At 35.8% G+C, this 27,643-nt stretch overlaps 2 protein-coding genes across 2 annotated transcripts; one reads left to right on the forward strand and one right to left on the reverse strand.

The window, feature by feature from the left end:
• Positions 1-7: 7 nt before the first annotated feature.
• Positions 8-9,261, forward strand: ppt1 (palmitoyl-protein thioesterase 1 (ceroid-lipofuscinosis, neuronal 1, infantile)). The gene is made up of 10 exons (XM_059350059.1): positions 8-147; positions 1,481-1,603; positions 2,956-3,065; positions 4,590-4,717; positions 4,996-5,066; positions 6,276-6,378; positions 6,488-6,578; positions 7,429-7,527; positions 7,621-7,692; positions 8,498-9,261. Exons 2-10 carry the CDS (start codon positions 1,489-1,491, stop codon positions 8,618-8,620), a joined length of 912 nt encoding a protein of 303 aa, XP_059206042.1. The 5' UTR covers positions 8-147; positions 1,481-1,488; the 3' UTR covers positions 8,621-9,261.
• A 667-nt stretch (positions 9,262-9,928) lies between these two features.
• On the reverse strand, positions 9,929-27,366 carry cap1 (CAP, adenylate cyclase-associated protein 1 (yeast)). Its single transcript, XM_059350246.1, has 13 exons — positions 27,250-27,366; positions 20,592-20,699; positions 19,943-20,043; positions 18,968-19,045; positions 17,697-17,840; positions 16,444-16,529; positions 15,696-15,801; positions 14,516-14,705; positions 13,724-13,911; positions 13,442-13,565; positions 12,707-12,789; positions 11,753-11,896; positions 9,929-11,161 (listed from the first exon to the last, which is right to left on the reverse strand). Exons 2-13 carry the CDS (start codon positions 20,695-20,697, stop codon positions 11,078-11,080), a joined length of 1,434 nt encoding a protein of 477 aa, XP_059206229.1. The 5' UTR covers positions 20,698-20,699; positions 27,250-27,366; the 3' UTR covers positions 9,929-11,077.
• Between the last annotated feature and the right edge of the window lie 277 nt (positions 27,367-27,643).

The following is a 27,643-nucleotide window of genomic DNA, read 5'->3' on the forward strand; positions in this document are numbered from 1 at the left end:
AAAACAGGATTACTAAAAAAATAAAACTAAACTAAACCACGCCCCATTTATATATAAGTCCCGCCTATTTGATCTGATTGGCTGCTCGCTTTAAACAAGTCACATGATTGATAGTTCCACAGAACAGAAGCAGGAAGAACACAAACGGTGAGTAATGTATTTTGGACATTCATGCTGTTTTTTATTCATAATTGGGCTCATTACACTAAACGTATAGGTCTTTTATGAATATGAGTATTACTTTAACCTTCTTCGCAGCATATATGTGCGATTGCACGTTTCAAAATGTGTTTAGTTATTTATTATTTCATGTAAACCTCCTTGATTAGTAAGTTAGCCTCTTCCAGCTAACTTCAATGACTCATTGGAAGTGTCTTTACTTCTGCAATGATTCACAGTTTTATCTTGTTTACGCTGTTATATCTGAGACAGTCTCTGTGCAATTAAAAGCATTATAGATAACAGGAAATGCATTGTGAGGGATTGTGAGGGGTTCAGTTTCTCACATGACTGCAGCAGTTACACCCTCTGACTGTTTGTCTCACTATTTTTACTGTGTTTTTCTATTTTCACTTATATTTATGTGTATAATTAGGACAGAGACAGGACAATACAATTGAAAGTTTGACAAAAACTCCATATACAACAGCCAAACAACAAACCTTTTAAGAAAATAAGTTAAAGCTTAATAAAAACAACACTGCATTTATCTAAAAACAGCAAAAATAATATTGCATATTACAAGCTACAGATAATTCCCATTGCTGAGATGATAGGTTGAAATTATTTTAGTGATAACATTGTGTTAATTTGTTTTCGTGCCTTTCAGATTTAAAGATTTACAGGATCAAAAAGCAGAAACCCAGCACTGAGCCCATGCATTAATAGATATAGGTGCAAGTGTAACATAAAATAAGTTAAATGTGGATAAGAGAATAATTTTAGTTAATAAAATGACTACATGTATAAACGATACTATGCAAATATAAGAGTTGATCTCATGTAAGGAAGATAGAACGGCAATAAAAGAACAAACTTTTGAATTTAAAACAGATAAAAGTACATTAATAAATCCTAAAATGAGATTAAAAGAGCACAATTTGTAATGACAATAAAGTAAAAAACAAACAAAAAAACATCATGAAATAGTAATATAAAGAGTAAATATGAAGTGATCATGGAAATAGAAAACCTTGTCATCTTGTAAAAGTGAGTTTTAAGGAGGGACTTAAAAGCTGAAGTGAATCTGCCGATCTCGAGAATTGAGGTTTTTTGTTTTTTTTATGTGACATTTAATTTGAATACATGTTGTTGTGCAGAAAAATAACCAGAAGGCAAACCTATAAAAGCAGGTGAGGTGGTGAGAAGTGTTTACTGTGGTTGTCTTGCAGAGTTAAGGCTTGATGAAATAGCACTAAGATAAAAAAGGAAAAGGTAATCATGTATTTGCACACTGTGACCCTGTTTGTGTTTGTTTCAGGGTCCAGGATGTCAGCAGCCCTCCTGAGTTTCCTGCTGGCCGCTCCAGCGCTGCTGGTTTCTGGCGGCCCGGTTTACAGCTCTGACAATGGGACCGTACCTCTGGTGCTGTGGCACGGGATGGGTGAGAGACTGCAAATATTACATTACTCTTTAATTACTCCTTACATGCATAGCTTCAGGGTCGTAAACAACCATCTTGTTTATCTCTGCCGGGCAGTAAATACCAATTCTTATTACCTTGCTCTATTTAAATACAGATTATAGCAGAGCTGTGATGGTAGAGAGGTGTCTCAGAGTTATACTTATAACTGTAAAGGTGCTGATTTTAATAAACACAGTGTCTTCTCTTTAAACAGCTCAGGTGCCTCTAAAGGTTTGAGTAAAAAACTCACTATGATCTGTCATGGTTACATTATTACTTATTACACTATTAGATTATTTTTTTACTGATGAGGTAAAATGCATTTTAATATTATAGTTGGCTAAAGTCAAGATAATTTAACATTTTATTTAAAAAAGATCCTTTAGACCAGGGGTGTCAAACTCTGGCCCGCGGGCCAAATTTGGCCCGCAGTGTAATTTTATTTGGCCCGCGAGGCAATACCAAATTATTATATTATTATTGTACTACAAAAGCTGACCCACCGGTAAAAGGTTTATTTGATCAATGTTGGCCCGCGATTTTATTCAAGTTTTAAATTTTGCCCCCCCTGTGTATTTGAGTTTGACACCCCTGCTTTAGACCCTCAGATCCTTTACTTAAATAAAAGTACTAATACCACACTGTGAAATTACTCCACTACAAGTAAAAGTCCTGCATTCAAAACATTTATGAAAGTACAAAAGTATCAACGTCAAAATGTACTTCAAGTATCAAAAGTAAAAGTGTTTGTTATACAGAATCTTCCAAATATGTTATTGTATTATTATTATTGATACATTTTACTGTTGTCAAGGTAGGGCTAATTTCAATTAATTCATATCCTGTAATGTGGTTTAATTTATAGAAATGCATAATTTTAAATTTATCATATTTTTTAAAACTTTTTTTTATATTTGTTAAATCCAGACCTGAAAAGTAGCTTGAGTTTTTTTACTCAAGTTAAATAACTTGAGTAAAAAGTACAATATATTCTTCAAAATGTAGTGGAGTAGAAGTATAAAGTTACATAAAATGGAAATACTTAAGTAAAGTACAAGTACCTCAAAATTGTACTTGAGTACTGAGTAAATTTACTTTATTACACTGCACACAATTTTGCTTAAACGGTGATAAAATGTGTATTTTATGGGACTATTTTTTGTGGTGGATCACTACATATTTTATACTTTTTGGACATAAGTGGAGCTCTGTGGACAGAGGAAACTTGTTAGTTTTAACCTTAACATATACAACATTTAGCACTGCGAGGTGAGTCAAGTTTCATTAAATAGTTTAAATGATAATAAAGTAAGAGTTTGTGTGTCCTCCAGGCGACAGCTGCTGTAACCCGCTCAGCATGGGGGCAATAAAGAAGATGATCGAGGAGCAGATCTCTGGCATCTACGTGCTCTCGCTGATGATCGGAAAGAACGTCATTCAGGTCATTTCACACTGTACAAATCTTTTTTTAAGGAAAATATTTCCCAGCCCGCGCAAACACTGTTTTCTTTGTCTCCAGTTGTGTGTTAATTCCAAAATGTTTATTATTTTTTGGTGATGCTTTATTGTCCACAAAGCAAAGTACATATCTAACCATCATCCTTTTTTTTTTTGGCCTTTCCAAAATAATTAAGTTGCTGGAGAAAATAGATCGGCACCCTCTTCTTTTTAAAAAAAAAAAAAAAAAAAAAAAAAAAAAATATATATATATATATATATATATATATATATATATATTTTCAACATTTCTGGCTTTGATCAATTGGGTATTTTTGCAATTTATTTGCGATTAATATAATTTTCTTTTTAAAAACAAAACATGCCTTTGTTTCTACTTTAGGTTCAGTAACTCTAAACTTACTGTATGTGTAAAATCTGTGAAATATTAGATTTTTTAAAATTAATAATTTTAAAAATCAGACGATGATAGTTTCTGTTTTCACAGTTTCTTGCTTTGATAAATTGGGTTTTTAAAAAAAATAATTATTTCTTTCTTTTAAACAAAACATGCCTTTGTTTCTACTTCAAGTTCATTAACTAAACTTAAAAAAACTAATATTTAAATTAAAAAAAATATAAAATAAACATCAGACGACGATAGTTTCTTTTTTTTTTTTTTTTACAGTTTCTGGCTTTGATAAATTGGGTTTTTAAAAAAAATAATTATTTCTTTCTTTTAAACAAAACATGCCTTTGTTTCTACTTCAAGTTCATTAACTAAACTTAAAAAAACTAATATTTAAATTAAAAAAAATATAAAATAAACATCAGACGACGATAGTTTCTTTTTTTTTTTTTTTTACAGTTTCTGGCTTTGATAAATTGGGTATTTTTCAAAACAGAACATGCCTTTGTTTCTACTTAGAGTTGAGTATATCTTAACTTAAAAATCTGTGTAATACTTAATTTTTTTAAATTAAGAAAATCAGATGACAATAGTTTCAGTTTTCACAGCTTCTAGCTTTGATAAATTGGCCGATTTATTTTAACAAAACATGCCTTTGTTTCTGCTTTAACTTCAGTAACTTTAAACTTTAAAAAAATCGGATTCAATTTTTATTTAAATTCCATAAAGGTACCAACATTAATTCACTGCCTTCAATAGAAAAAAATAAGCCGTCTTCTCCTCTTGCACGGACGCACAATACATGTGAAAATATGACATTTTTAGTCAGGATTGCCACATGTGAGCCGAGCCGTCATACAGCCGCCGTGATTGAAACATCCACATGACGTGTAAGGATTCCTATTCTGTGATATTTGCAGCGCTGGTGGCACAAGTTACATCAGAAAAGTAGCTCTTTTACATCTTCACTGTGTCATTTCTCAGCGTTAATATTCATAGCAAACCTGCTCGGCTCTGCTTTGATCCGTCGTGGCTTTATCTCTCGTGGACGGAGCTCGTTTTCTTCTTTTTTTACCCGCCCCGTCACGCTCTGAACCTCTCATGTCTCTCCTTCTGCAGGACATGGAAAATGGGTTTTTCATGGATGTGAATGAGCAGGTGTCCATGGTGTGCAGCCAGCTGGCTCAGGACCCAAAGTTGAAGGGAGGATACAATGCCATGGGCTTCTCCCAGGGGGCACAGTTCCTGTATGTAACCACTGTCTGCACACTGGATGGTTTCTTATGTCAATGTGGTCAAAAATTGGACAAATTCTGTGTTTTTGTGGTTTCCTTTGCTGCCAGTTTTCCCTGCAGAGTGAATAAAATACTACGAATGTCTTAGAGAACAGCATGTTTTATCCCTGACCTTCGTTCTCAGGTTGCAGCTTTTGGTTTCAACATGTTTTCCGCTCTAAGTGTTTGTCTCCTGACAAGAATGAGGAAGCTCGTGTTGATGTGTTTTTTCCTGGTTCCTCTCTGCACAGGAGAGCTGTGGCTCAGCGCTGTCCCTCTCCACCAATGAAAACCCTGATCTCCGTCGGGGGCCAGCACCAAGGTAACACCACTGTGAGAAACCCAAAACACCAGTTCAGCTCACTTCTCCTGGGAGAGCAGCACTAAAAAACACATCTGTGTCTTTCAATTCTATACTAATAATTAATAAATTCTATAATTAGCTTTTGTATCATATTTGATGCAAAAATACCCCAACTGTTTTTATTATTATTATTATTATTATTAATAATAATAATAATAATAATAAGTATATTACACAATCTGTAAGAGGCACATGCATTACAATTAAATTTGATTCTATTTTAAATATATTTCTTTTTTATTAGTATTTGTAATATTAATATATATTTTTCTCTCCTATCCATTTATTTGCCTTATTTTGTGTTGTTTTTTTTTTGTTTTTGTGTTGTGTTAGTTTTATCAAGCCTTTTTTAATCAACTGTTTTAAATGTATTTTTATGGAACAATCTTAATATTAATATTATTATTATTATTATTATTATTATAGCTTTTAAATTGATTTTATTTTACGGTCATCATTTTTTTAAAACAGATTTTTTGTCTTTAATTTATTCTGTGTCATCCTGTAAAGTGCTCTATAAATAAAATGTATTATTATTATTAATCTATTAAAAAAACCTTTTATAGAACAATCTTATTATTATATCTTTTAAATAGATTTTATTTCACTGTCATAATTTTTTCATATTTTGTTTTTCGTCGTTTTAATCTATTCTATGTAGTCCTTTTAATCTATTTAAGAAATATAGATTTTTGGAACTATTTTTATTATTATTATTACACCTTTTGAATATATTTTATTCGACCATCATATTTTTTTATTGTGGTTTCGTCTTTTTCATTGACCTAGTTCTTTTTAATCTAGTTTTTTATGGAACTATTTCTATCATTATTTCTTATTATAGTATTTGAATATAGTTTATTTTACTGTCATTTTTATTTTGGTTTCCATTTTTAATCCATCTAGTCCTTTTAATAATCTTTTCTTTTTTTTCTAAATTTTTCTAAATCTTTTATGGAACTATTTTGTTATGATTATATAATATCTCTTTTATTTTTCTTTTATTTAATTCTGTTTTCCTACTATTATGGTTATTTTGCTTTTAAATCTTCAAAAAAAAATTAAACATTTCCCATGGTAGTTGGGAGTCCTCTGGAGGAAAGTGTCAATATAAATCATCATTTGTCTTGAAAAGAAACCAGATTCTGTGTGTTGTCTACTCCTCAGGTGTGTACGGGCTGCCCAGGTGTCCTGGGGAGAGCTCGGCAATCTGTGACATGATCCGTAAAGCTCTGAATGAAGGCGCTTACACTGACATGGTCCAGAAACAGTACGTGGTCTTCCCTCTCTGACTGTTTATCGTCCAGTGATTTGTCTGACGTGGTATTGTGTCTCATTGTTCTGCTCACCTGACTGGATGTTGTGTTTGTGGTTATCAGCCTGGTGCAGGCGCAGTACTGGCACGACCCGTTAAACGACGACCTGTACAAGAAGCACAGCGTCTTCCTGGCCGACATCAATCAGGAGCGGGTCAGTGTGCAGCTGCAGCACCTCACAGAAACACAGTTGGTGCAAAATTCAGTGTTAATAAACAATAATAAATGTGCTGCAGGAATGAGTCCTAAAACCTGGAAATTGGGTAACATTTAGGTCACTTTAGTCATTTTTTAAAATTAGACCCTCGAAAAAAAAGGTCTGTGGTTAACGCTAGCTTGAGAGATTTTCAGGTTTTGTTCAAAAGACATAAAATATGTCAGTAAATAGGTAAAACTTTACATGCTTTAACTCATTAAATATGCACAGATTTGCATATATATCCAGGACCTAAATCTGAACATTAAACATTTTTTACATAACGAAATTTGGATATCTCCTTTTATCATTTCGTAAAAAAAAGAACAAAATCCTATGAAAAAAAAACCCATTGCAGGGTCCTCATAGGTGCTGAAAATGTTGTTTTAAGGTCTTAAAACTGCTTCAAATATATATTAGATGTTTTCTAGGATGCTTAGTGTCTTTACTCTTCTGAACTATGCTGTCACGAGTCACAATAGCAGAAAAACTTCTAATATAATGTGATAAAGAAGTTCAATAATCAGTATACTGTATATACTATATGTACTGTATATGAATATGTAGTTTACCTCAGCTGGAAGGTGCTGGAAAAGCTTGAAAAGTGGAAAAGTTTAACTTTGTAAAAAGGTGTAGGAACCAAAGGTTGGCTACAAAAATACATCATCCCTACAGCAATATTATTATTATTATTATTATTATTAATATTGTGGGAAAATAATGTTTTTTTAAAAAGTAGTTAGACTACATGGCCATAATCAGCTTTCTCAATATGTCTTGTATGATCTATTTTTATGCTGATTTCAAGGTTGTAAATGAGACTTACAAGAAGAATCTGCAGTTGCTGGAGAAGTTTGTCATGGTCAAGTTCCTGCAGGACTCTGTGGTGGATCCTGTCGATTCAGAGGTAACGAACAAATCCTATATACATAATATATATGTCTGTTTTTACTGAATTTAATAAAAAGCCACAAACTATCTCTCCTGGTTTGTGCCACAGTGGTTTGGCTTCCTGAAAACCGGCCAGGCCAAAGAGACCGAGACTCTCCAGGAGAGCGTTCTCTACACAGAGGTAACTACAGCTGATTGGTGGTTTAATCTGAAAATCTGACGCATGACACCAGAGCTTTCTGTCCATAATCTCTTCTCTTCTTCTATGAACTCTTGCAAACCAAATTGCACTGTGTACAGTCAACTGCTGTACACCAACTGTTCTACACTGTATACGTATTGTATTTTTTGTTGGACCTCACTGTTTATACTGTAAATTCTGTTTATACTGCCATATTTATATTTACACTAATTCTGTTTATACTTTGCCATATTGCCATACTGATACTATTCGTCATATTTATACCATTAACCTGTTCATACCGTCATATTTATACTATTTACATCTTCCAGATTTGCCACTGTCTTTTCATTGATGTCTTCTTGCTTGTTTAAATGTTTTTACATTTTTATTTTATATTCTTTACTTATATTTATATTTCATGTTTATTGCTGTTTGCATCAGGGATAAGAAGGAAACACAATTTAAATATTCTGTAAATCCTGTACATATGGCAGCATTGATCAAGTTGACTTGACTACTAAAGTTTCCCTAAAACCTGGTTAAAATCTGATCAATTCTTGTCAACAAAGGGATGTTTTTGTATAATCATAAAGCTCACTTATGCTTATCTGTAATATTATAATTTTTAACAAGTTTGTCATATTTTCTTGTTTTCTTGTGATAGCTAAATAATCATTATTGACATTATCCAAACCGAAAGACTGCCTTTAGACACTTTAATTTCCGAGGATAATAAATGACTTACAGCTAGTCTAGTTCACTCAACATGCCTTAACATTAACCAAACTGTGTCTGTGTGCAGGATCGTCTGGGCCTGGCAGCGATGGACAAAGCTGGAAAGCTGTTTTTTCTGGCATCGCCTGGAGACCACCTGCAGTTCTCCAGAGAGTGGTTTGATGCAAACCTGCTGCCTCTTTTACACTAGAACACTTCCAGTCAGTCAACTCAGAGTTAATATAATATCAGACTGCAACAACTACTTAGTTTAAAGAGCAATATAATGCAAGAAAGAGGGATAGTTTGGAGGTATTGAAGTGTTGTTGTTCACTGTTACTTGCAGTAGATGGCCGGTCTGCACGCTCCCAGTTTGAAGAGGCAGGAGGATGGGCAAATTTTATTTTAGCCATCTAAAAAGAAAAAGTGGACGAATACAGGTGCATCTCAAAAAATTAGAATATCATAGAAAAGTTTGTCAGTAATTCAATTCAAAAAGTGGAAATAACACATGATATAGATCCATTACACACAGAATGAAGCTATTCATGTCTTAATTTATTGTTTTAAATCATGATTATGGCTTACATTTATGAAAAGTATGTCCGTCTATATGACTCAATACATGGTTCAAGCTATTTGACTTGAACTACTGGATATTGACTTTTCCATCATATTCTATTGTATTGAGATGCACCTGTATATGTTAAACATATTTGCACCACTTTATCTTACAATTAGACATGTTTTTCTGACAAGAAACTGAAGCAGTTATATCCGTTCTATGCTCTCTCCAAAGCCACCAGACTCCACTGACAAGTCATTTTACCCTGCTGAACACAGGGAGGTGCTGGTCTACCAATACCTGGATCGGTTAGTTAGTTTGTGTTATTGTGTGACTTTTGATTCACCAAAGTCATGTAATAACACAAACTAACTAACCAATCCAGGCAGTGGTAGACCAGCATCTCCCTGTGTTCTGCAGGGTAAAATTACTGTTTTTGTCGATGGAGTCTGGTGGCTTTGGAGAGAGCATAGAACTGTTTCAGTTCCCCGTTGAAAAGGGGTCCAACGGCAAGGTAAAGTGGTAAAATACTCTAAATATATCACTGTATTTTTTAACTAAAACTACATTAAGCTGCTGCCCCTGTCCACAGCTACACATTTTTCTGTATGCTTCTCCAAACTGGGGGCAGGCCGACCGCCATAGATTTATAAATCTTATACAACCCCACTTCGATAAATTCAAACTATCACGTTAAGAGTAAAAGCTTAATAACCTGGGCTGCAGGGATGCAGAAAGCACATGATTCATTCCTTTTGCACTGATCAAATGTAGCATGTTGATGTTTTGTGATGTTAATTTTAGCAGCTAATTTGTGTTAGTGAACCACTGCATTACTAACACTCTAATCTCCATTGTGAGCTGTTCTGATGAGGTCAAAATGTGGTATTGAGACTTGTTTTTTAACCAGCTTGTACAGATGATGTGTTTAACCCAATAAAGACAAACAAAACATTTTATTGCAACATTTTTTAATGATGTCTCCAGTACTAATGAGCAGAATTCTGAATTTTGGACCCAAAAACAATAAAAAGAGGTAAGAAAAAAAGACAATATAAAAGAAAATTCAGCTGAAGATAACCAAAGAGTGCAGACACGAGCGAGTGGAGAGACGTTGATGGTCAGGCTAATATTTTTAAGACTACTCAGTAATTCTTAATATCTATACAGATGATTACAGCAGATATTTCCAATCTAGAGACTGAGGTGAAGGTGAAGCGTCTACCAATGATTATGTCCTTCAGTCTCTCTCTACCCACTTTGCATCTCTTTGCTCTTCATCGCAAACTTTCTTACATGCCTCCTTTATGTGGAATGTTTAATACTCGGGAATGTCCTATGTGTGAGGGAAAGCACATGGAATGATAATTTTCCTGCTTTTATTTTTTATTAATTTAACATCATCTAGAGGAGTTTCATGATGTGCACACAACTTGTTTTTACTCCTATTTATGTGCTCTGAGAGTGCAGACTTAAATTTTTTTTATATTATCTACTATGAATTATTATTATAGTCAACATCAGTGGCGGTGATATGGATGCCATTATCCTCTTTGTTTGACAAGTGCTTCACCAGTGAATTGCATATAACGGAGCAGAAACCTATCAGCCCCTCCTGACCAGGAAGAGGAGAAAGAATAACCTGATAGTGGCGCCCGATTGGCTGCAGAGTTCCTGTGTTGGCTATTCTACATGTTAAATTTAGCTTAGCATTATCCAGGTAGATACAAAATATCATACAGAGCATCCCAGCTATTGGCAAAACTCATGAATGTTTTTTTTTTTTTTTGAAAAGTGCTCACTGGCTCACAGGGAATTTGAACGACAAGCCGCTCCCTGCTGATTGGCTAGAGGATTTTGCTCCAGATAAAAAGGAGAGCAGTCCTCTCATTGGCTGATGGAAGGGACAGCTTAAGGTGTGATTGGCTGATAAAAAGGAAGGGAGGGAGGGAGATATAACGCATGAGGTCCAAATCTCAGTCTACAGTGTGAGAGTTAGCTGGTGGGGTGGTCGATCAGTCAGGAAGGCATTTTTTTTTTTGCAAAAAAAGGGTGGTGGGGGGATGGAGTGGAGGAGGGGCCGCTTGGTCACGATGCCCCCGTCTACCCGGCGATCTCTGTGGCTGTGGTGACGAGCTTGCTGCCGTCCCAGACGGTCTTGAACTGCTCGGGAACAGCAATCTCCGTCTGAGAGAGAGGAGAGAGGTCATGATGAAAAGAAAAAACTCATGAAAAGACCAAAACCAACAGGCATTTTCACTTGGGGGCACTTACATTCAAAGGGAAATATTTTACTTTTTACTCCAACATTAGTTAATTAAGTAATATTATAATTACAAATATACTTTTTCTTACTGTTTTACACCTCTCTATAATTATATATACGGTCTAATTAATATTACTTTGATATTTTGTCGTTTATCATAACTCAGACTATTTTATGTTTATTTATTTATTTTCCTACAAGCAAAATAATACAGTATGGTGGCTTGTCAGTTTAACCTAAAAAAAAAAGAGGGGGAAAAGAAACAATTAGACCCAGAGAAACTTTGCACATTGTTGTAGGGAGCCTGAGACATAACGGCTGCTCCTCTGTAATTGTTGTGCATAGGATAAATATGAATGGTTAAAGATCAAATTTGAAGAGGCTTAGATTAAGGTATCAGCTAAATCAGGATACAAAGACGGTTGTTTTGGTCTTTTTAAGATTTGTTAAATAAAAAAATTATATAGATGTCACCAGACTTTTCCTTGGCTCAGAAATAAAAAAGTACTCACAAATTCTCCGTCTGAGTTGGGCACCAGGATGTTCATCTCTGAGCTCTTGGCGCTGATGATCTCGCAGCTCAGAGAGTCTTTGCTCAGGTAGACGTGGCAGCCGTCCGTCTTGTTGATGGAGATAGTTGGGACCTTACCCATGACCTGGATACACACAGGTAACAAAACATATGTAATACCTGCTGACTAACCGCCTGTTGGGAGGAAAAAAAGTTATTTCTGCTGCATCTGATGGGACACATACACTCACCAGCCACTTTATTAGGTACATCTGTTCAACTGCTTGTTAACACAAATATCTAATAAGCCAATCACATGGCAGAAACTCAGTGCAGTTAGGCATATAGACATGTTGACGATGAGCTTCTGGAGTTCACAGCGAGCATCAGAATGGAGAAGAAAGGTGATTTAAGTGACTTTAAACATGGCATGGTTGTTGCTCTGAGTAATTCACAAACTTCTGATCTAACAACCATCTGTCGGGTTTACAGAGAATGGTCCAAAAAAAAAGAGAAAATATCCAGTGAGCAGCAGTTTTCTAGACTTTGACCTCTGGCAACAACAGGGCATTTTCATAGGAGAATGGTCATAAGGGCATAGGTAGCTCAAATAACCATTTAAATGTGTACACCTTGTTAGCTAATAAAGTGGCCTGTCTGTGTATTTCTCCGCACTGAACAACCATCAAGATTCCCTCAAAGTGAAAAAGGACTGAATCTGATTACAATAGTGGAGCTGCTCTGTGTAACTACATGAATATAAAGCAGGACGTTCATGAAAAATGCATCAGAGTCCAGCAAAGAACAACAGAAACAGCTGAACAGTGACAGGACAGCAGAAACCAATATGTGACTCAAATATCATCACTGCAGTCTGCTGAGCGAAGCTCTATTATAGATTCTTTAAATCAGCGTATTGTTGATTCACTGAATGTTTTTGTTTGTTTTAACCCACCTGGACCTTGACATCCTTGCAGTTGATGACCTCGATGATGCCCACGACATCCTCAAACACCAGGCCCATTTTCTTACAGTTGTCTGATGGAGACAAAAATACATATTTAGACAAAAGAAATTTTTTAAATAAATGCAAATATGAATACAACTTTCTACCCACCATCACCACCATACTTCCTTTTTTTTTTTTACACTGCATTTTTATATTATAATTATTATTTATTTTTTTATTATTATTATTAGTTTTGCTTTTTTATCATTACTGGCATTTTCAAGATGAATAAGCAGAATGAAATGACATGTAACAACATACTTGCAATTGGTTACAATCACAACTTTCTCTGGTATTTTATTTCCATTATTATAATTATAGCCTAGATCCTAGATTAGGATTTTTAAATCTGATGCCAATACCCATTTTAAAAGGGGAGAGAATTTTTGAAAACTGACACAGTTAAAAGTATCAGAATTAGCCTTCAGCTGTTCCTCTTTGCAATGTACCCATACATGTTCAGACAACCATCAGTGGATTACTTTGCTACTTAAGGAAACTTAAAATTGTGATGATTTTGAGGCAAGTTCTGAAGGTACAAATCATGCCTTTTCATAATTAATTTATTTTAAAACCTCTGGTCATGATTGTGTGTTCATAAATTCTGACTTTCTGAAAGAAAAAAACAAAAACAAAACCTCTGACTTCGAACGAGTGGGTTTAACACGGTTTTGTTCTTACCTAGAGTGATGGAGTTTAGTTTGCCCTTGACCTGCAGGGTGCTCTTGTTACACTTGAAAGCATAAACCACTTGTTTCAGCTCTGTGTCGCTGATCACCAGGTTCTGATTATCCTCCTGGTTCTCCTGCGGAGGGCAAGGGGAAAAAAGGTGAGCAAGAAAATGGAGTTGATGAGAAAATATAAGATGGAGTTCCTATAAAAACAAATTCTGGTTGGATTTAATGTGGCTCATTCCTCTTTTCAATCACTTTCTTTTACAGGGATAACTAACTAACAACTCACCACTTTCCACTTCTTCCCATCCAGCTCAAACACAGGGGGCTGCGTGCGGGTCGGGGCAGCCGACGCAGCAGGTCGAGGAGTTGGGGAGGCGAAAGGTTTTGGTCCAGCACGTACTTGAGAACCTGCACCCGCACCCCTCAGGGCTGGGTTCTTGTGGGTCTTCTGGTCGTCTGTCACATGCTTCAGGCCTGGAGAGGTCAGGGGAAGAGGGGGACACGTTTTTAGAGTCCAACAGCAGGTCAAAACTGTTTCTCTTCACCACTGTGTAAATCTACAAAGCACTGTACTTCATTTCAGTTTGAAATGCTGTTATTGTATTATTAACTCCTTTGTTTACCCCTCTGCTTAACTTTATAATTATATTTATTTAAGTTCAGAGATTAAAGTAGCAAGCAATAAGTATACACGGTCTAATGAATATTACTTTAATATTTATTATTTAATTTATATTGTATTTTATTTCAAATCACACTATTTTATTTGTATTTATTATTATTATTTATTTACTTAATATTAATGTTAGGGTTAAAAATGTTATGATGGCTTAACAATTTAATGTTAAAAAAGGAAACAATTATACAAAAAAAAAAAACAAAGGCTTGCACTTTTCTAATTTTAGATTTTTTTTTTTTTTGTTTGTTTTTAAATTGCATGATCTCTTTTAAGACAAAATGAGTGTTTTTGTATGGAGCCTGAGACTGCATAAGATAAATAAATCTAAAAATATGAATTGTTAACATAAAAAAAGCATAAAACAAAAGATCAGCAGCTCCTGAGGCGCTGGTCACCTACCACTGGTGATTTGCGATCCCTTGTTGATTGAGGCGAACAGAGCGCCGTGATCGGTCGCTTTTCCATCCCCACCGCCGCTGCTGCAGCCGGAGCTGCTCAGGTCCATGGGAGGAGGAGGAGGAGGTCCGGGGGCAGGTGGGGGAGGAGGTCCACCAGCAGGACCGGCTGGAGCGGCCGAAGCCACGGGACCCTGACGACATAAATGTACATCAGTTAAATAGGATACAAATAAAAATTCTTCACTTTAATCTGCAAAATTGTTCATTCTTCGTCATTGCCTGAAGTTGATACTAAATTCCTTTCTTAGATGATTTCTCTGATGTAGGACGTCTACTACCTTCAGTTTCCATTTCTGCCTATTTTTATCCCCAATTATAAACCTGCATACTGCAAATATGACATTACCGTATATTTCACATTGTAATTGCTATTGGAGGAGCATATTGTTGAGTTACATGTAAGGAGGTTTTGTCGGTATTGCATTCTAATAATCAAGGAGACATTTGTAATATGCAAGTCATCTCCATGGACCTGTGTAACCCCTCTTCTATGAAAGAAATATTATTTCAAACAAGTGTAATCGTATATATGCATCTCCATGTTGAACTTCACTTGCTTGTGTTAAAACCAGTGGTAAGTAAAAGTCCTAAGTCCTGCATTCAAAACTTAGTTTGGTAAAAGTACAAAAGTATCAGCATCAAAATAAACTTAAAGTATTAGAAGTAAAAGTACTTGTTATACTCAGATTGTTTTATACATTTCAAATATATTATTTAATTATTTGTATTGATGCATTTATGTAAGCAGCATTTTAATTTTGTAAGATAGGTCTCATAACTGCTACTTAACTACTTCATAAACTTATGAATTTATATTTTAAAAAATATCAAAAACACTCCAAATTTATCAGGTTTTTTATGTTAAATCTCAACCTGAAAACTAACTAAGTACAGCATTTTAGTAAATGCACTTAGTTCATTTCCACCACTGGTTAAAATGAATAAAAGGCTTGTCTAGATGCGTGATTAATCATTTGAACACTCGAGGATTGCTCTTAAAAGGTCACTCTTACACTTCACTGTAAGTGGGAGTAAGTCGCTTGATAAATGCATCTTATTTATAGAACTTTTTTTACTCATACGTTGGCTCTTTAGAGAGGTGTTACTCTTATAACACTCACGCTCTTGCTCCAGGTCATCCCGGTGGTGTGGTGCTTTTTGATGTAGTCTTGCAGTTCAGTCCAGATGGAGACGTAGGCCTTCACCCAGTCCACGTGTTTCTGGTCCCTGTGAGGAAGAGACGGATACAGCCATTCAAATCTCTGCATTTTAGGTTTATTTTTGTTCCTCTCTAGCAATTTATTGTTCCTTTTCGTTGCTCTCTGCGTCCCACAGGAAAACAGACAATGCATGAGACTCAGAACAGAAACAAAACTGGAGATTTATCACCTAAAATAGAACATTTTCTATCCCACATTAACCACCAAGTCCAGATCTCACACTTTACATTGATCCTGTGCTCAATGACACATTTGAATACAATCCGTTTATATGCAACTTATCAGCATAAACAGGCTGATACGAGTCTTTTCACTTCACTGCAACTTGGCTTATTAACAGAAAAGCTTTGATTTCACGACTAGAATACAGGAAGTCTGGCAGCAGCATGCGTCAGCGTGTCGTGTGGCAGCGCTGACTCAGTAAAACTGAACTTGAAAAAAAGAGCCGGGAGGAAGGAAAGATGGGAGACAGATGGGTTGAGAAAACTGCCTGGCTGCTTTTAAAAGTCCATCTGACACCATTAACTATCAGATGTGACGACAGTTCAGAAACAAATGATACAGTTTGAAAAAATAAGAACATATTGCAAAAGTAAGTCCGCTAGATTGTGGACAGCTTTACTACAGAATAAAATGAATCCTCACTTACTTTCCCTTGTAGTCCTTGAGCACACGGTTGGTGTAGAACATGGCGGCGTCCTGCATCTCTTTAACATAGGGGCCTGGCTTAGGAGCCTGGGATACAGAGGGAAAAGGTAAACACAAATGCACCAGTTTCGAAACTGAGATGAGTTAAAAGTAGGGATGGGCGTTTGGAAGAAACCTGCCAACTCGAGCATCTATAACATTAATGATCAATTAATCGATTAATTGCTGTTTTGTACATATTGCAGTATGTATAAAACATGCATACACGGGCAAAATAAAAGATATGTATATACAGTCCTATGGAAAAGCCTGTTCTGATAAATGAAAGGACAAAAAGAACCTCGATAGTAAAATTAACTCAAGCGAGATTAAACTGTAAAGATAACGTCAAGGAGTTCAATGTTTTAGCCTCTGAAGAGGCATGAGGTTAATTTCACAGTAATCTTAGTTATTTAAGTGTGTTTTGTGTTTAAATAAGTTTTGGATGAAATGAAACCTCGTAATTCATGCTAGCAAGGTTTGATACAGTAAGCTAGTTTTGCTCTAATTAATACTCTTGCATTTCAATGCGTTTTATAATTGTTATTGCAACTTTCAGTTTGTAAACTGTAGCTTTATCCAACTTAATTCACAGCTCATTGGCTTATTGACGTACGGCCACAGAACTGAACGCTCGGCCGTGTTTCAGTTCAATGAGTACTGATACACAGTCAGAGATAATTAAAAAATACACAAATTGATTACAAATTCCACGAGATCGACCAAATTCTTAACAACCATTAATCCATCATAGATAATTGTTCCCATACCTAGTTTAAAGTTCTAAAATAAATATCGAGAGAAAAAATCCAATATGGTGCATGAGTGGTGTCAATCTTCTAAGCCAGAAAGCAGCAACATTCATTTCCCAAATCAAATAATTTCTCCTTTAAATGTGCATTAATGTGCATAGCAAGTGAGTGATAAAAATGATAATGTGTGTGATGAGGAGTAGGCGTCCAAATACTGAAACCATGTGAAAACCTGATGTATTATTCATGAGAATCAATACAAACAAAGAGTTAATCATCTAAACTGTAACAGTGCAGCTCTGTTGCAGTCAGCCAAGAAACTGTCGCTCAGCAGACACTGATGACAGAATCAAAGAGCGGCTTGTTTCCGGCCATGGTACACTCATTCAACTGCCCACACACACAGTCACTCTGTAACACACAAACATTCCCAACTAGTTTCCCAGTCCGACCCCGGTCTCACCATGGCGATCCATCCGAGGGCGGGCACGCTCTCGCAAACAGCAGAGAGGTGGTTGAAGTGCGGCGAGGTGCGGTTCTGCTCACGGAAAGCCTGCACCTGCTGGATGGCTTTGGAAACCGGCTGCAGGAGACTCGTCAAGACTGACTGAACGGGAAAGAGAAGACACAAAGTTTCACAGTCAGAAAAATAATAATCACACATATAGCAATAGATCTATATACATTTAGATCACAGAGACCTTTTTTCTTTCAATTTGGTGAATTTTGTAATGTTCGCTAACAAACATTTTATTACAAAATTAAGTTATAATTTATTACAAAGGTCTTTTGGGTTTATAGTAGTAATGAAAATGCAGCAAGGTTTAACATGGTGCTTTTTCACATTTTTTTTGTGGAGAAAGTTGATTTTAATCAACAGATCTGAACTAAATAAGCGATTGATTAGTTGACTAAGAATTTATTTAGATGAAGACAGGCCTAATAAATAATACAATCCACCTCATTTATCTGATACAAGTGATTGCAAATTCCAACTGCCAAAATAAAAAATAAGTAACTATAAATGATTTAATGAATTAATATGTCATTAAACATACCTAAAATAGTAAAAATAAATGTAGGCATTATTTAATTAACAAAATATGTCATCAATTGATTGATTTGTTTTAGTTACTTTTGTAATTAAATTTTTGTAATTTAATTTAATTGTCCCATTTGTTAATCATTATTTTTAAACTATATATTTTTTATTCCTTAAAACTTATTTATTCATTTTTAAATGTACAAATTTATTTGTTTACACAACTTAAGACACATTTTTGCTGTAATTTCTGGTCGTGCTGCTTCCCCCCTTATGCTGTACTTGAATTATACTATTATTTTATTATTAATATTGTTATTTCAGTGGCATTAAATGGTCTAAAAAAGATTATAACCTTGTTTACCACAATTATTTCTAGGACAATATATCATCAAAAGAAATATATGGTTATTGTGACAGGCTAAGATCATACACAATACAAGAATCTAAAGCAACCCTTTAGCGTCTAGAATGATTCAGCTGGAGTATTCAACAATAAGTCTGGAAATATTTTCACATTTAAATAGATAAAAGTTAATGAGGTAGGGAACACTGAGAAACAACACTCTGAAAGAAGACTTGTACAGGAGTGTAAAAGGGATATAATGAATTATTCAAATTCACTGGTCGATGCTGTTTAGTTAACAGAGACAATGAAGTGACTGAGCAATTACAAAGTGTGTTTAACTCACATCAGAGGGCTTCTGGGAGGAGGAGGCTTTTACAAGGACTTGTCTCTGACAGGCGAAGGCTTGCTTCATCATGTCTGCCTGGAAGGGAAGAGAGAGGGAAGTGAGTTCAAAATATCGGAACAGGAACACAGAACAGACAGTCATCCTGATGTTTGTGATGGAGCCCGACAGATAAGACATTTTTGAGGCCGATGTTGATACAGATTTTAGAGGGGAAAATTCATTAATAAGCCATATGGTGGCTGATAAAGTAATTGTTTTTAACTGGAATGAATCGGCCTTTTTCATGTGTATTGTCCACAGATTGTTCACCACTCTACAAAAACAACCCAGAGAGCTACTCTCTCAAAAATAAAACTTTATCAGATAATATTTAACATTATACAAACAATGTATTTCATTGTCAGCCAATTCTATAAATAATAACTGAGAAAATTAAGAACAGGAATAAAATAAATAGCTAAATAAATCTTACCGTTTGCTGACGATTAAAAATAAATAATATAAAAATTAATAGCCAGCACCATTTCTAAATCACACCAAGCAACATTTTCTGCATCATATAGTGTAAAAAATTTTTTTGCTTTTGATAGGAATAATATCAGTCAACTGATATATCTGTCAGGCTCTAGTTTATGGACAGTTTGACATTTTCACTGATAATTACATTGTTAATAAATATAAATTAATGCACATGACCGTTTTCATCAGTGCAGTGTGCATGTTTCATATCAAGTATTGTAAAGTTGTGTAAATTTTCCCATTATAAACTTAAAAATCAAAAACACAATGACACTGCCATCTGGGAAAAACATCAGCGGTACTTCAAGACATCTGTAATTTGTAATAGATATGTAGAGACTGATGGAGACATGGAGACTGATCTTTTTGGTGACGTTTCAGAATGAGATAACTTTTGCTGACTTTTACTAAAATCTTCAGCTTTCATATTTTTGCATCTGAACTGAAACTTACATGTTTCTGGACATCGCCCCCGATCTGCTGGCTGAGGGAGACGTACTGAGCCAAGGGACCGCTGATGATCTCGTCAAAGGCCTCGACGTACACCGATGAAGCTGGAAAACACAAGGCAGAATTGCAGACAAAAATTTGAAAAAAAACCCCCGATTATAATAAATTATTATTTTTTGTCTTATGACCATAGGATGCATCTTTTTAGCATATAAAATATTTAAAATTAATCGCAAAAAATAACCTATTTATTTTGATAGCACTAGTTTAAACATTTTAAAAAAGGAAATTAAATTATAATAAGATTAAATTAAATAAGAAAACTGCCCTTTAGACTCAGCTTTGGTATCTACATGTAAATTCTTGATTGATTTATTTATATTTCTCACTCTGACATGAAGCTGCCAAAAATAAAAAAAAATAATTGATAAAATATGACATGAATTGTTTGAATTATTTTTAATTTAAATGTATTTACTGTTATCCCTTTTAATTATTAATATACTTTTATTTTTATCTATTTCAATTTATTTATTCATTTTTAAATGTATGCATTTCTTTATTTTTGTATTTTTCCCCCTTTACCAGACATCTTATTTAGGATAAATTAAATTAATATACATTATATTAATAGCGATGCATGGTCATTTACCTCCGCCAGCAGAGTCTCCCCCAGAAGACCCTCCGTTGCCTGACATGGACTCCAGGCGACCCACCGCCACCTCCAGCCGCTGCACCAGACTCGCCAACTCAGCCATACCTGTGAAGCAAACATGGAGAAATGAAGCAGGAAGGTTCACTGGTTCCTGGTCACACTGTACAGCAGACAGAAGTCATTCAAATCCCTTATTTTTTGCAACTCTGCAAGATTCTTCACTTCACTCCGCTCTTCATTTTTGTGTTCATCCTATAGTTTATATTTGAATCATCAAGAGACGGTGGTACTTTCTGTCCTAGTAGTCTTCTAATTGGGGATTGAATTACTCCTGGGACGCGAGGTGAAGGCAATTACTGCAATTAAAAATCAGCTACTTTGGTCAGATAATAAACAGCAGCACTCTGGATCCAGGACAGCTTTTTTCTTTTTGTTAATTTCATCCTGTGGGAGAAACTTGCGTAACACTTGTGTTTCTCTACTGCAATAAAAGGTTCACGTTTAGTGTTTGTATTACAGTGTTGGGCTGCAAATTATAATTTCATGTTTGACGATCTGTTGATTATTTTCTCTCTGCTTCTTTGAATTGTTTTGTCTGTATAAAATAACTGTCCTACAGTCCAAGGCAATGGCTTAAAATGTCTTGTGTTGTCCACCCAACAGTTCAAAAGCCAAAGATATTCAGTTAACTATCGTGAACAACAAAGAAAAGCACCAAATTCTGACATTTGAGACAGAAACAGATGAAGTTTTAAATTTTTGCTTAAAAGTTATTGGGAAGACTGGATCATCAAAATAGTTGCAGATTCATTTTCTATCAATCTAGTTAATTGACTAATCATTGCAGCTTTATTGTTATTTTAGATTGTAACCAATATTATATTTAAAATGCTCCTAAACTTTTCAGCTTGCAGTCTATTCAAAATGACTATTTCAGTTTCTTTTGAACTTTTTTCAGCACTTTTGTCCGACAGTGGGTTTTGACCAGGGATACGTTCAATCTGAAATCTGAGCTGAATGACGTGCAATGAGCTTTCAAGTACGTTTTCTCTTGTTTGGTGGGTGTGTCAGCAATGTGTGAATCAACCCGCCAATTTAAAAGACCACTAGTGTAGCAATGTTTCTGTTTAAATCAATGTTTTGCTAGGTTTGGCAGAGCTGAATGCACCCCAGGTGATGCATTTCCTTAGTTTTTGTTTAAAATAGGTCTAAATATGTAAAATGATCCATACCAAAAAGGACATTATCAAGAAAACATATATTTGTGTAGCTTCTATCAGACCCATCTCACACAGTATGACATGAAAATGAACCTGCAGGGTTGGAGTAATTAGTGATAACGGGGCCTTAAGAAACCAAGCACGCATACAGAACTAAAACTGTCTGCAGATGTATTTTGTGCACATCAGTTTATAGTGAACGTCTTACAGAATTTGAATTCATAGACACAAAAGGTGCAAGTGTATCCATGTGCCAATTTTAATTAAGCCTGTGTTGGTTCTGTAGTGACTGATTTCTACCTTCCAGAGTAGTTGTGGAACCAAAAAGAAGGATAATGGGCATGTTGTTTGCAGGTCAGGACTTGCTGAGTAAAAGTATGTCGATCATTACAAGTCGCTGCAGACTTTCTGCAGAGTGCAGACCTGCCCTGTTATCCCAGCTATGTCATTTGCAGACGCTTGCACAACAAAACAGTTTCAGACTTTAAGAGCAGCTCAGAGGTTTAAAACTGAGGAGGAAGTACTTGCAGAGAAAAAAAAGATGGCACTCATTCTGACAAACAAAGACAGCAGTGAATGTATGCCAACATACAAACAGATTATCCTAACATACATCCTAACCCTATAAGTACATGATTAACCAACGTGAATCCAAGTCTAGCATAATCCTACACTTACACACACACCCCTAATGAGAAAAGCTAACATTACATAAGACGGCTGCAACCTGACGCCACCTTCACCTGTGTGACTGAGAGTGCCTCCAGTCTCAGGTACTTACACCTGGCTGACGGACCACTCTCTCTAATGAGTCCACGCAAGGTAAACCTGCTGCTACAGTGTCACTTTCACTACAGACGGACTGAACTAAATCTGTAGATATCTAATGACGGAGAGAGCGCTGAACACTTTTGGCTGTGATAGATGAAGCTGGAGGCACATTTTAAGACACTTTCCAGGTTATAATAATGAAGGGAAAGGAGATTTAGTTGTATAAATTGTTTGTAATATAATTTGGATACATAAGAGAAAGGATGGGCATTAAATGCCAGAAACAATGCTAGGTTTTGGTACCAAAATGTCATGTTCATAATCTTGTTTTCTTACTCTCTGATCAGATAATTCTCCAATTTCCCAATTACAATTCCCAAATCATATTCATTTAGGCAAAGTTCATGTGCTTCTTATGTTGTCGTTTTATTTACAACAGGCCTTTTATTGAAAGCAAAGTCAGTGTATGAAATAATTATAAGTTGATATACAAATACATTTATAAGAGGTATACGGAGGAGGAAGGGTTGGCTGGGGGAACATGCAGTAATTGTTGAAGTTCAACTCTAATTCCAAAAAAGTTTGGATGTTGCCTAAAACTAAATGTGACAATTTGCTGATCCTTTGTGACATAAAGTCAACTAAAAACTTTACAAAGACAATATACCACTTAAAACCCACCTGCCCACCAGCCGGTAAGAGTAGAGGTAGGTTTGGCCTAAAAAACGGTTTTGTTTTTTAAAATGATGTAGTTTCTGCTGTCTTTTAGCCTCATAGTTCTAGTACAGAACTATAAAGGTGTAAAAAGGCTCACTTTGGGAAAAGCCTGATCCCTCTAAAGAAAAGAGCGCAATGAGCTCAGAATGTTATGTTCATTTGCCATGTCATGTTTCTCTGTCATGTGTTGTTGTGTGATGTTACGGCTGATCGTCTGTGGTATTTGTTAAAATGTACAGTGCTGTGAAGATGAATTTCCCCCTGGGGACAATAAAATCTAATCTTATATGCTAAAAACATGTTCCCTTTCAAATGAAGCCTCATAATAATACATTTGATTTATATAGCGCTTTTAACAAGGTACTCAAAGTCGCTTAACATAACACATTGAAACAAGTACAAAATACAGAAAACAAACACAGAGACGAGAGTTTGAGTTGAGGTTTGGCGGTGGGAGTCAGGTCTTGTAAGCTATCTTGAAAAGGTTGGTTTTGAGTTGCATATGTGCATTTTGGCCTTACAGTTCTTCTATTATAAGCATTGGTTCAAACATTTTTATTAGAGTAACCCTTCCCCTAAACCTATTGGGTTAATGTTTAAACTGATAAACTTTTGTATAAATAAACTGATTTCTGAATATTATGCATTGGTAATAGATTTGAACCAAATTTTGTAGATTTATTTTGAAGTATAAAGGGACATTCTTGTAGGAAAAAAAATGAAGAAAAGAGTATTCATTGATAACGAAATATTACACTGGCACTTCTATTAAAGTTCAAAACTTGAGATGCATTTTTTTCTATTTACAGCAGGTTGAGAAAGTTGTTGGAAGAGTTTTAAATGTAGGACTAATGTTTTAAATATGTAGGACTATAAATACTGTTGTGGTAAACTGTCATTGTGCCTTTAAGCACCACTGGGTGAGGCTGGTGATATTTTATTAGAGCCAATAATGTTAAGTGAAGTCATATCAACAGGGCAGTGAATCAGCATTATATTACTATCACCAAATAAGTTGCTACAGCAGCTAAGGTTTTGACATCTTGTCAAATTTAGACCAAATCAGTCAAGATGTCCTAAAAAGTATTGGTCTTAAAGCAGATATGACGACATTTCTACATGCCTCAACTTCCCTTTTTCTGTCCCACACATTCAGAAAGAGTTGTACATTAATTTCTCCACAAGGCATGGAGATAAAATTAGATAATTGCAGGACACACAACCTTACTACGCTTGACCTACATGCTGAAATGTCATGGCAACTTTATTAACCATATATGCCTGCACATATCAGAGTTCAACATTTCCTGGTCTCAGCTGAGACATGACTCACCAGCAATACAGGAAGGGCGAGGCCCCTTAAGGTGTATGCAGGAGTTAAAAGAAGCACCTCAATGTTTAGTTGCTTACAAAATGTACTGTAGTTGAAAAACTGCACAGTTTATAATGACATTAACAAACTTCTTCCGGTTCTGCTACATCGGTTCAGATGCTGGAAATCATTTCCTATAGTGCACTAAAGAAAAGTGACCACATATGTTAAGTGAAGTGCTGAGCACCAAGGAAACTCCACTGTCAAGAAAACAACTTTCCAGAGACATGAGGGCAGCTATAGCAATGACTCAAAGCAGGGAATGGTGCCTTTCATAACATTTTCCTTAGATTTAAGCACTATAAAAGGCAAAACTGGGGCTCAACCACAACTTCAGAGGAGGAGGAACCTGAGTGTATAGCAGCCTTTTAGCTGGAATTTAGGAAAACTGGTAAATGTGCAAAAGCCTGGACCTTAATGAATAAAGGATAGGCCAGGTATTGGGTTTTAACTCTTCATGTGAAAAATTCTAATGCAAAAATACCAAAAACAACAATAGCTTGATCATACTGACAACTATTGTCTGTGTATTCAAATCTTTAACTGATAATAGTTCCCAAAAAATGCACTTTTAAGTCATGTTTGCTAAATATTACTATACCTAGCTGTTATAGGCTTCATACTGATATACTGTAACTTGTTTATTGTGGAATTTGTTGACAACAACAAATGGAGATTATAACCAGCCTTATCCTTTCAAAAGGGAAGTATAAATGTCAAGTACAGCTGCAAAGACAGGTTAACTAATTGAATAATTGAGCTACAGAAAAATAAATCTGCAACAATTTTGGTAGTTGATTACACATTATAAGTACATTTTCAGACAAAAATAGCTGAAAATTCTGTATTCAGCATCTCAAATATGGATATTTCCTGCTTTTCTCAGTCTTTTTATTATATAAGAGTGAATCCTTGGGATTTGGAATAACAAAAATATTAATGTAAAGACATTATAAAAATAAGCAGATTAATCAATAATAATAAAAAATAGTTATAGGCCGCCCATTTGAGTAGTTTGTTTTTAGAGAAGAGCATGTGCTATTTTTTACCTTTTGAAAATTGGCAATAAAAAAAAAAACAATGTCCTTTGAATAAAGTGCCACTTCCTTATAGAAAGATCCATTAACATGCATCTCCTGTACATTATAGCTCTTGCTGGTCATCCTGAAATATTTAAAACCCTGTCAACTATATTCACAGACCTACTTTTGTGGACATATGGCACAAATGTTCTGCATGCAGCACCATCAGAATGCAGGGGCAGTGAAGTAGGTTAGGCCTGTCTCTGAGAGGGTGTCTCTGCCTGGGGGCCAGGCATTCACACATAAAGAAAGGGAGCGTTTATGCAGCCTTTTCTATCCATTTGCATAGAATAAAACAAAACCACACACAATCTTATTTCTTGCATGTGCATAGAAGTAGGCCAACGCAATGGCGGTGAGCTGTAACCTTCCTAAACAGTCCTACTTCGGTGGGCTCAAGGCTCCGACAAATCAAGTTCAAGCCGCTGATGTTAATGCGATCACCAGGTTTTCAATCAGACGGCCCGGGCTGCTAGCGGAGCTAACGCTAGCATGCAGAGCCGGTAGGGTGTTGTGTGGAATTCTGTGCCCCGGACAAGTTCAGTCCCCCCTAACCGACAACTGTTAAGTCAATCCTTAATAAAATATGATCCTTACACAGGTTTAGTTGTCACATAGGCAACATATGTTTCCTTATAATAACGTTCATTGTAATAGACAGCAGTTTTATCGGTGAGGAAGCAGCCTGCATGACTGACAAAATGTGTCAAAACACCATCCAACCGACGATGAGAAAGCCGGTGGGTGTTGTGTGGAATTCTGTACCCCGGACAAGTTCAGTCTCCCATAACCGACAACCGTTAAGTCAACGGTTTAAATATGAGACTTTTAACAGCTTTAGTTTAAATAGAGTCAACATGTGTTTCTTTGTAACATTGTATTGTAATAGACAGCAGTTTCATCGACGAGGAAGCAGTCTGCAGGGCTTACAAAATGTGTCAAAACACCAACAATGAGGAGCTAACTAACCTGACTAACGGTTCCTATTTCACAATATAATATAAAACATTACGCTACGTTTGTTAGAAGAAAACATGTTTTTAACCTAATGTGTGTCTCTATTACTTCCCCTCCCTGATGCGGAGTGTCTGCTGTCTTGTTTCGGCATTTCCTGGATTTTTTTTCTCCACTTCTCACACACCCCTCCCTGCGTTAGCTAACGTTGCTCCAAAAAAAAAAAGAAGTTTACACATTTCAGCGAGCTGACGTCTCTTATCGAAGAAAGGAGAAGTTAATGGATGATTGAGAGCATTTCAATAGACGTGTCTGTAGACGGTTTGGTGTCAGATTTTGCAGCTAACATCGTAGCAGGCTCGGCTAGCCGGGTGTGTTAGCATCACAGCGATTTCATTAAATAATTTCTGAATGGTTCGATGCGGCGGAGCGAAGGAGGCGGCGACGCGCTGTGTTCTATTTCGCTTAATTTTTTACGCTATAGCGAAACCGTTAAATGCGCGACAAACCCGCAAAGGCAACAACTGCATGCCGCTTACCTGCTAAACTGGTCAAGCAGTGATTTGGTCCTTAATATCGTTGTGGGAGTGTGCAGTGTGTGCAGGCTTGCAGGGCAGACTGGGCTTCGTCTTTTTCTTCCTGTATGTCGGTGAATTTACCCAGCTGTCACCGCGCCGCGTTTCCGCCCTTGTTCGCGCAACTAATTCCTTTCCCATATAAGGAGTGTGAGAGGCAGAGGGCAGCAATATATGAGGGAAAAAGACACAGATGAAACAACTGCTTTAATTCACAGAATTTACCCATCTAAAGTTTTTTTTTACAACGATTTAAGAAAGACATAGACTTAAACTGCTCTTTCTGTGAAGGGCACCCTGAAGATGTTTTTCATTTATTTTGGTCTTGCCCTTTCTCAACTAAATTATGGGAAGATAT

The sequence above is a fragment of the Centropristis striata genome, chromosome 14 (assembly GCF_030273125.1).
Source record: "Centropristis striata isolate RG_2023a ecotype Rhode Island chromosome 14, C.striata_1.0, whole genome shotgun sequence".
NCBI classification, from domain to species: Eukaryota; Metazoa; Chordata; class Actinopteri; order Perciformes; family Serranidae; genus Centropristis; species Centropristis striata.

Bases quoted from the DNA above. Each gene is read 5' to 3' on its own strand.
- ppt1 (XM_059350059.1), top strand. From the start codon at position 1,489: ATGTCAGCAGCCCTCCTGAGTTTCCTGCTGGCCGCTCCAGCGCTGCTG. The intron at 4,718-4,995 runs GTATGTAACCAC...CTCTCTGCACAG, and splicing joins TCCCAGGGGGCACAGTTCCT to GAGAGCTGTGGCTCAGCGCT. The intron at 7,528-7,620 runs GTAACGAACAAA...TTTGTGCCACAG, and splicing joins TGGATCCTGTCGATTCAGAG to TGGTTTGGCTTCCTGAAAAC.
- cap1 (XM_059350246.1), bottom strand. From the start codon at position 20,697: ATGGCTGAGTTGGCGAGTCTGGTGCAGCGGCTGGAGGTGGCGGTGGGT. The intron at 19,046-19,942 runs GTAAGTTTCAGT...CTTCCCTTCCAG, and splicing joins GGGGCGATGTCCAGAAACAT to GCAGACATGATGAAGCAAGC. The intron at 11,897-12,706 runs GTGGGTTAAAAC...GTGTGTATCCAG, and splicing joins GCAAGGATGTCAAGGTCCAG to GTCATGGGTAAGGTCCCAAC.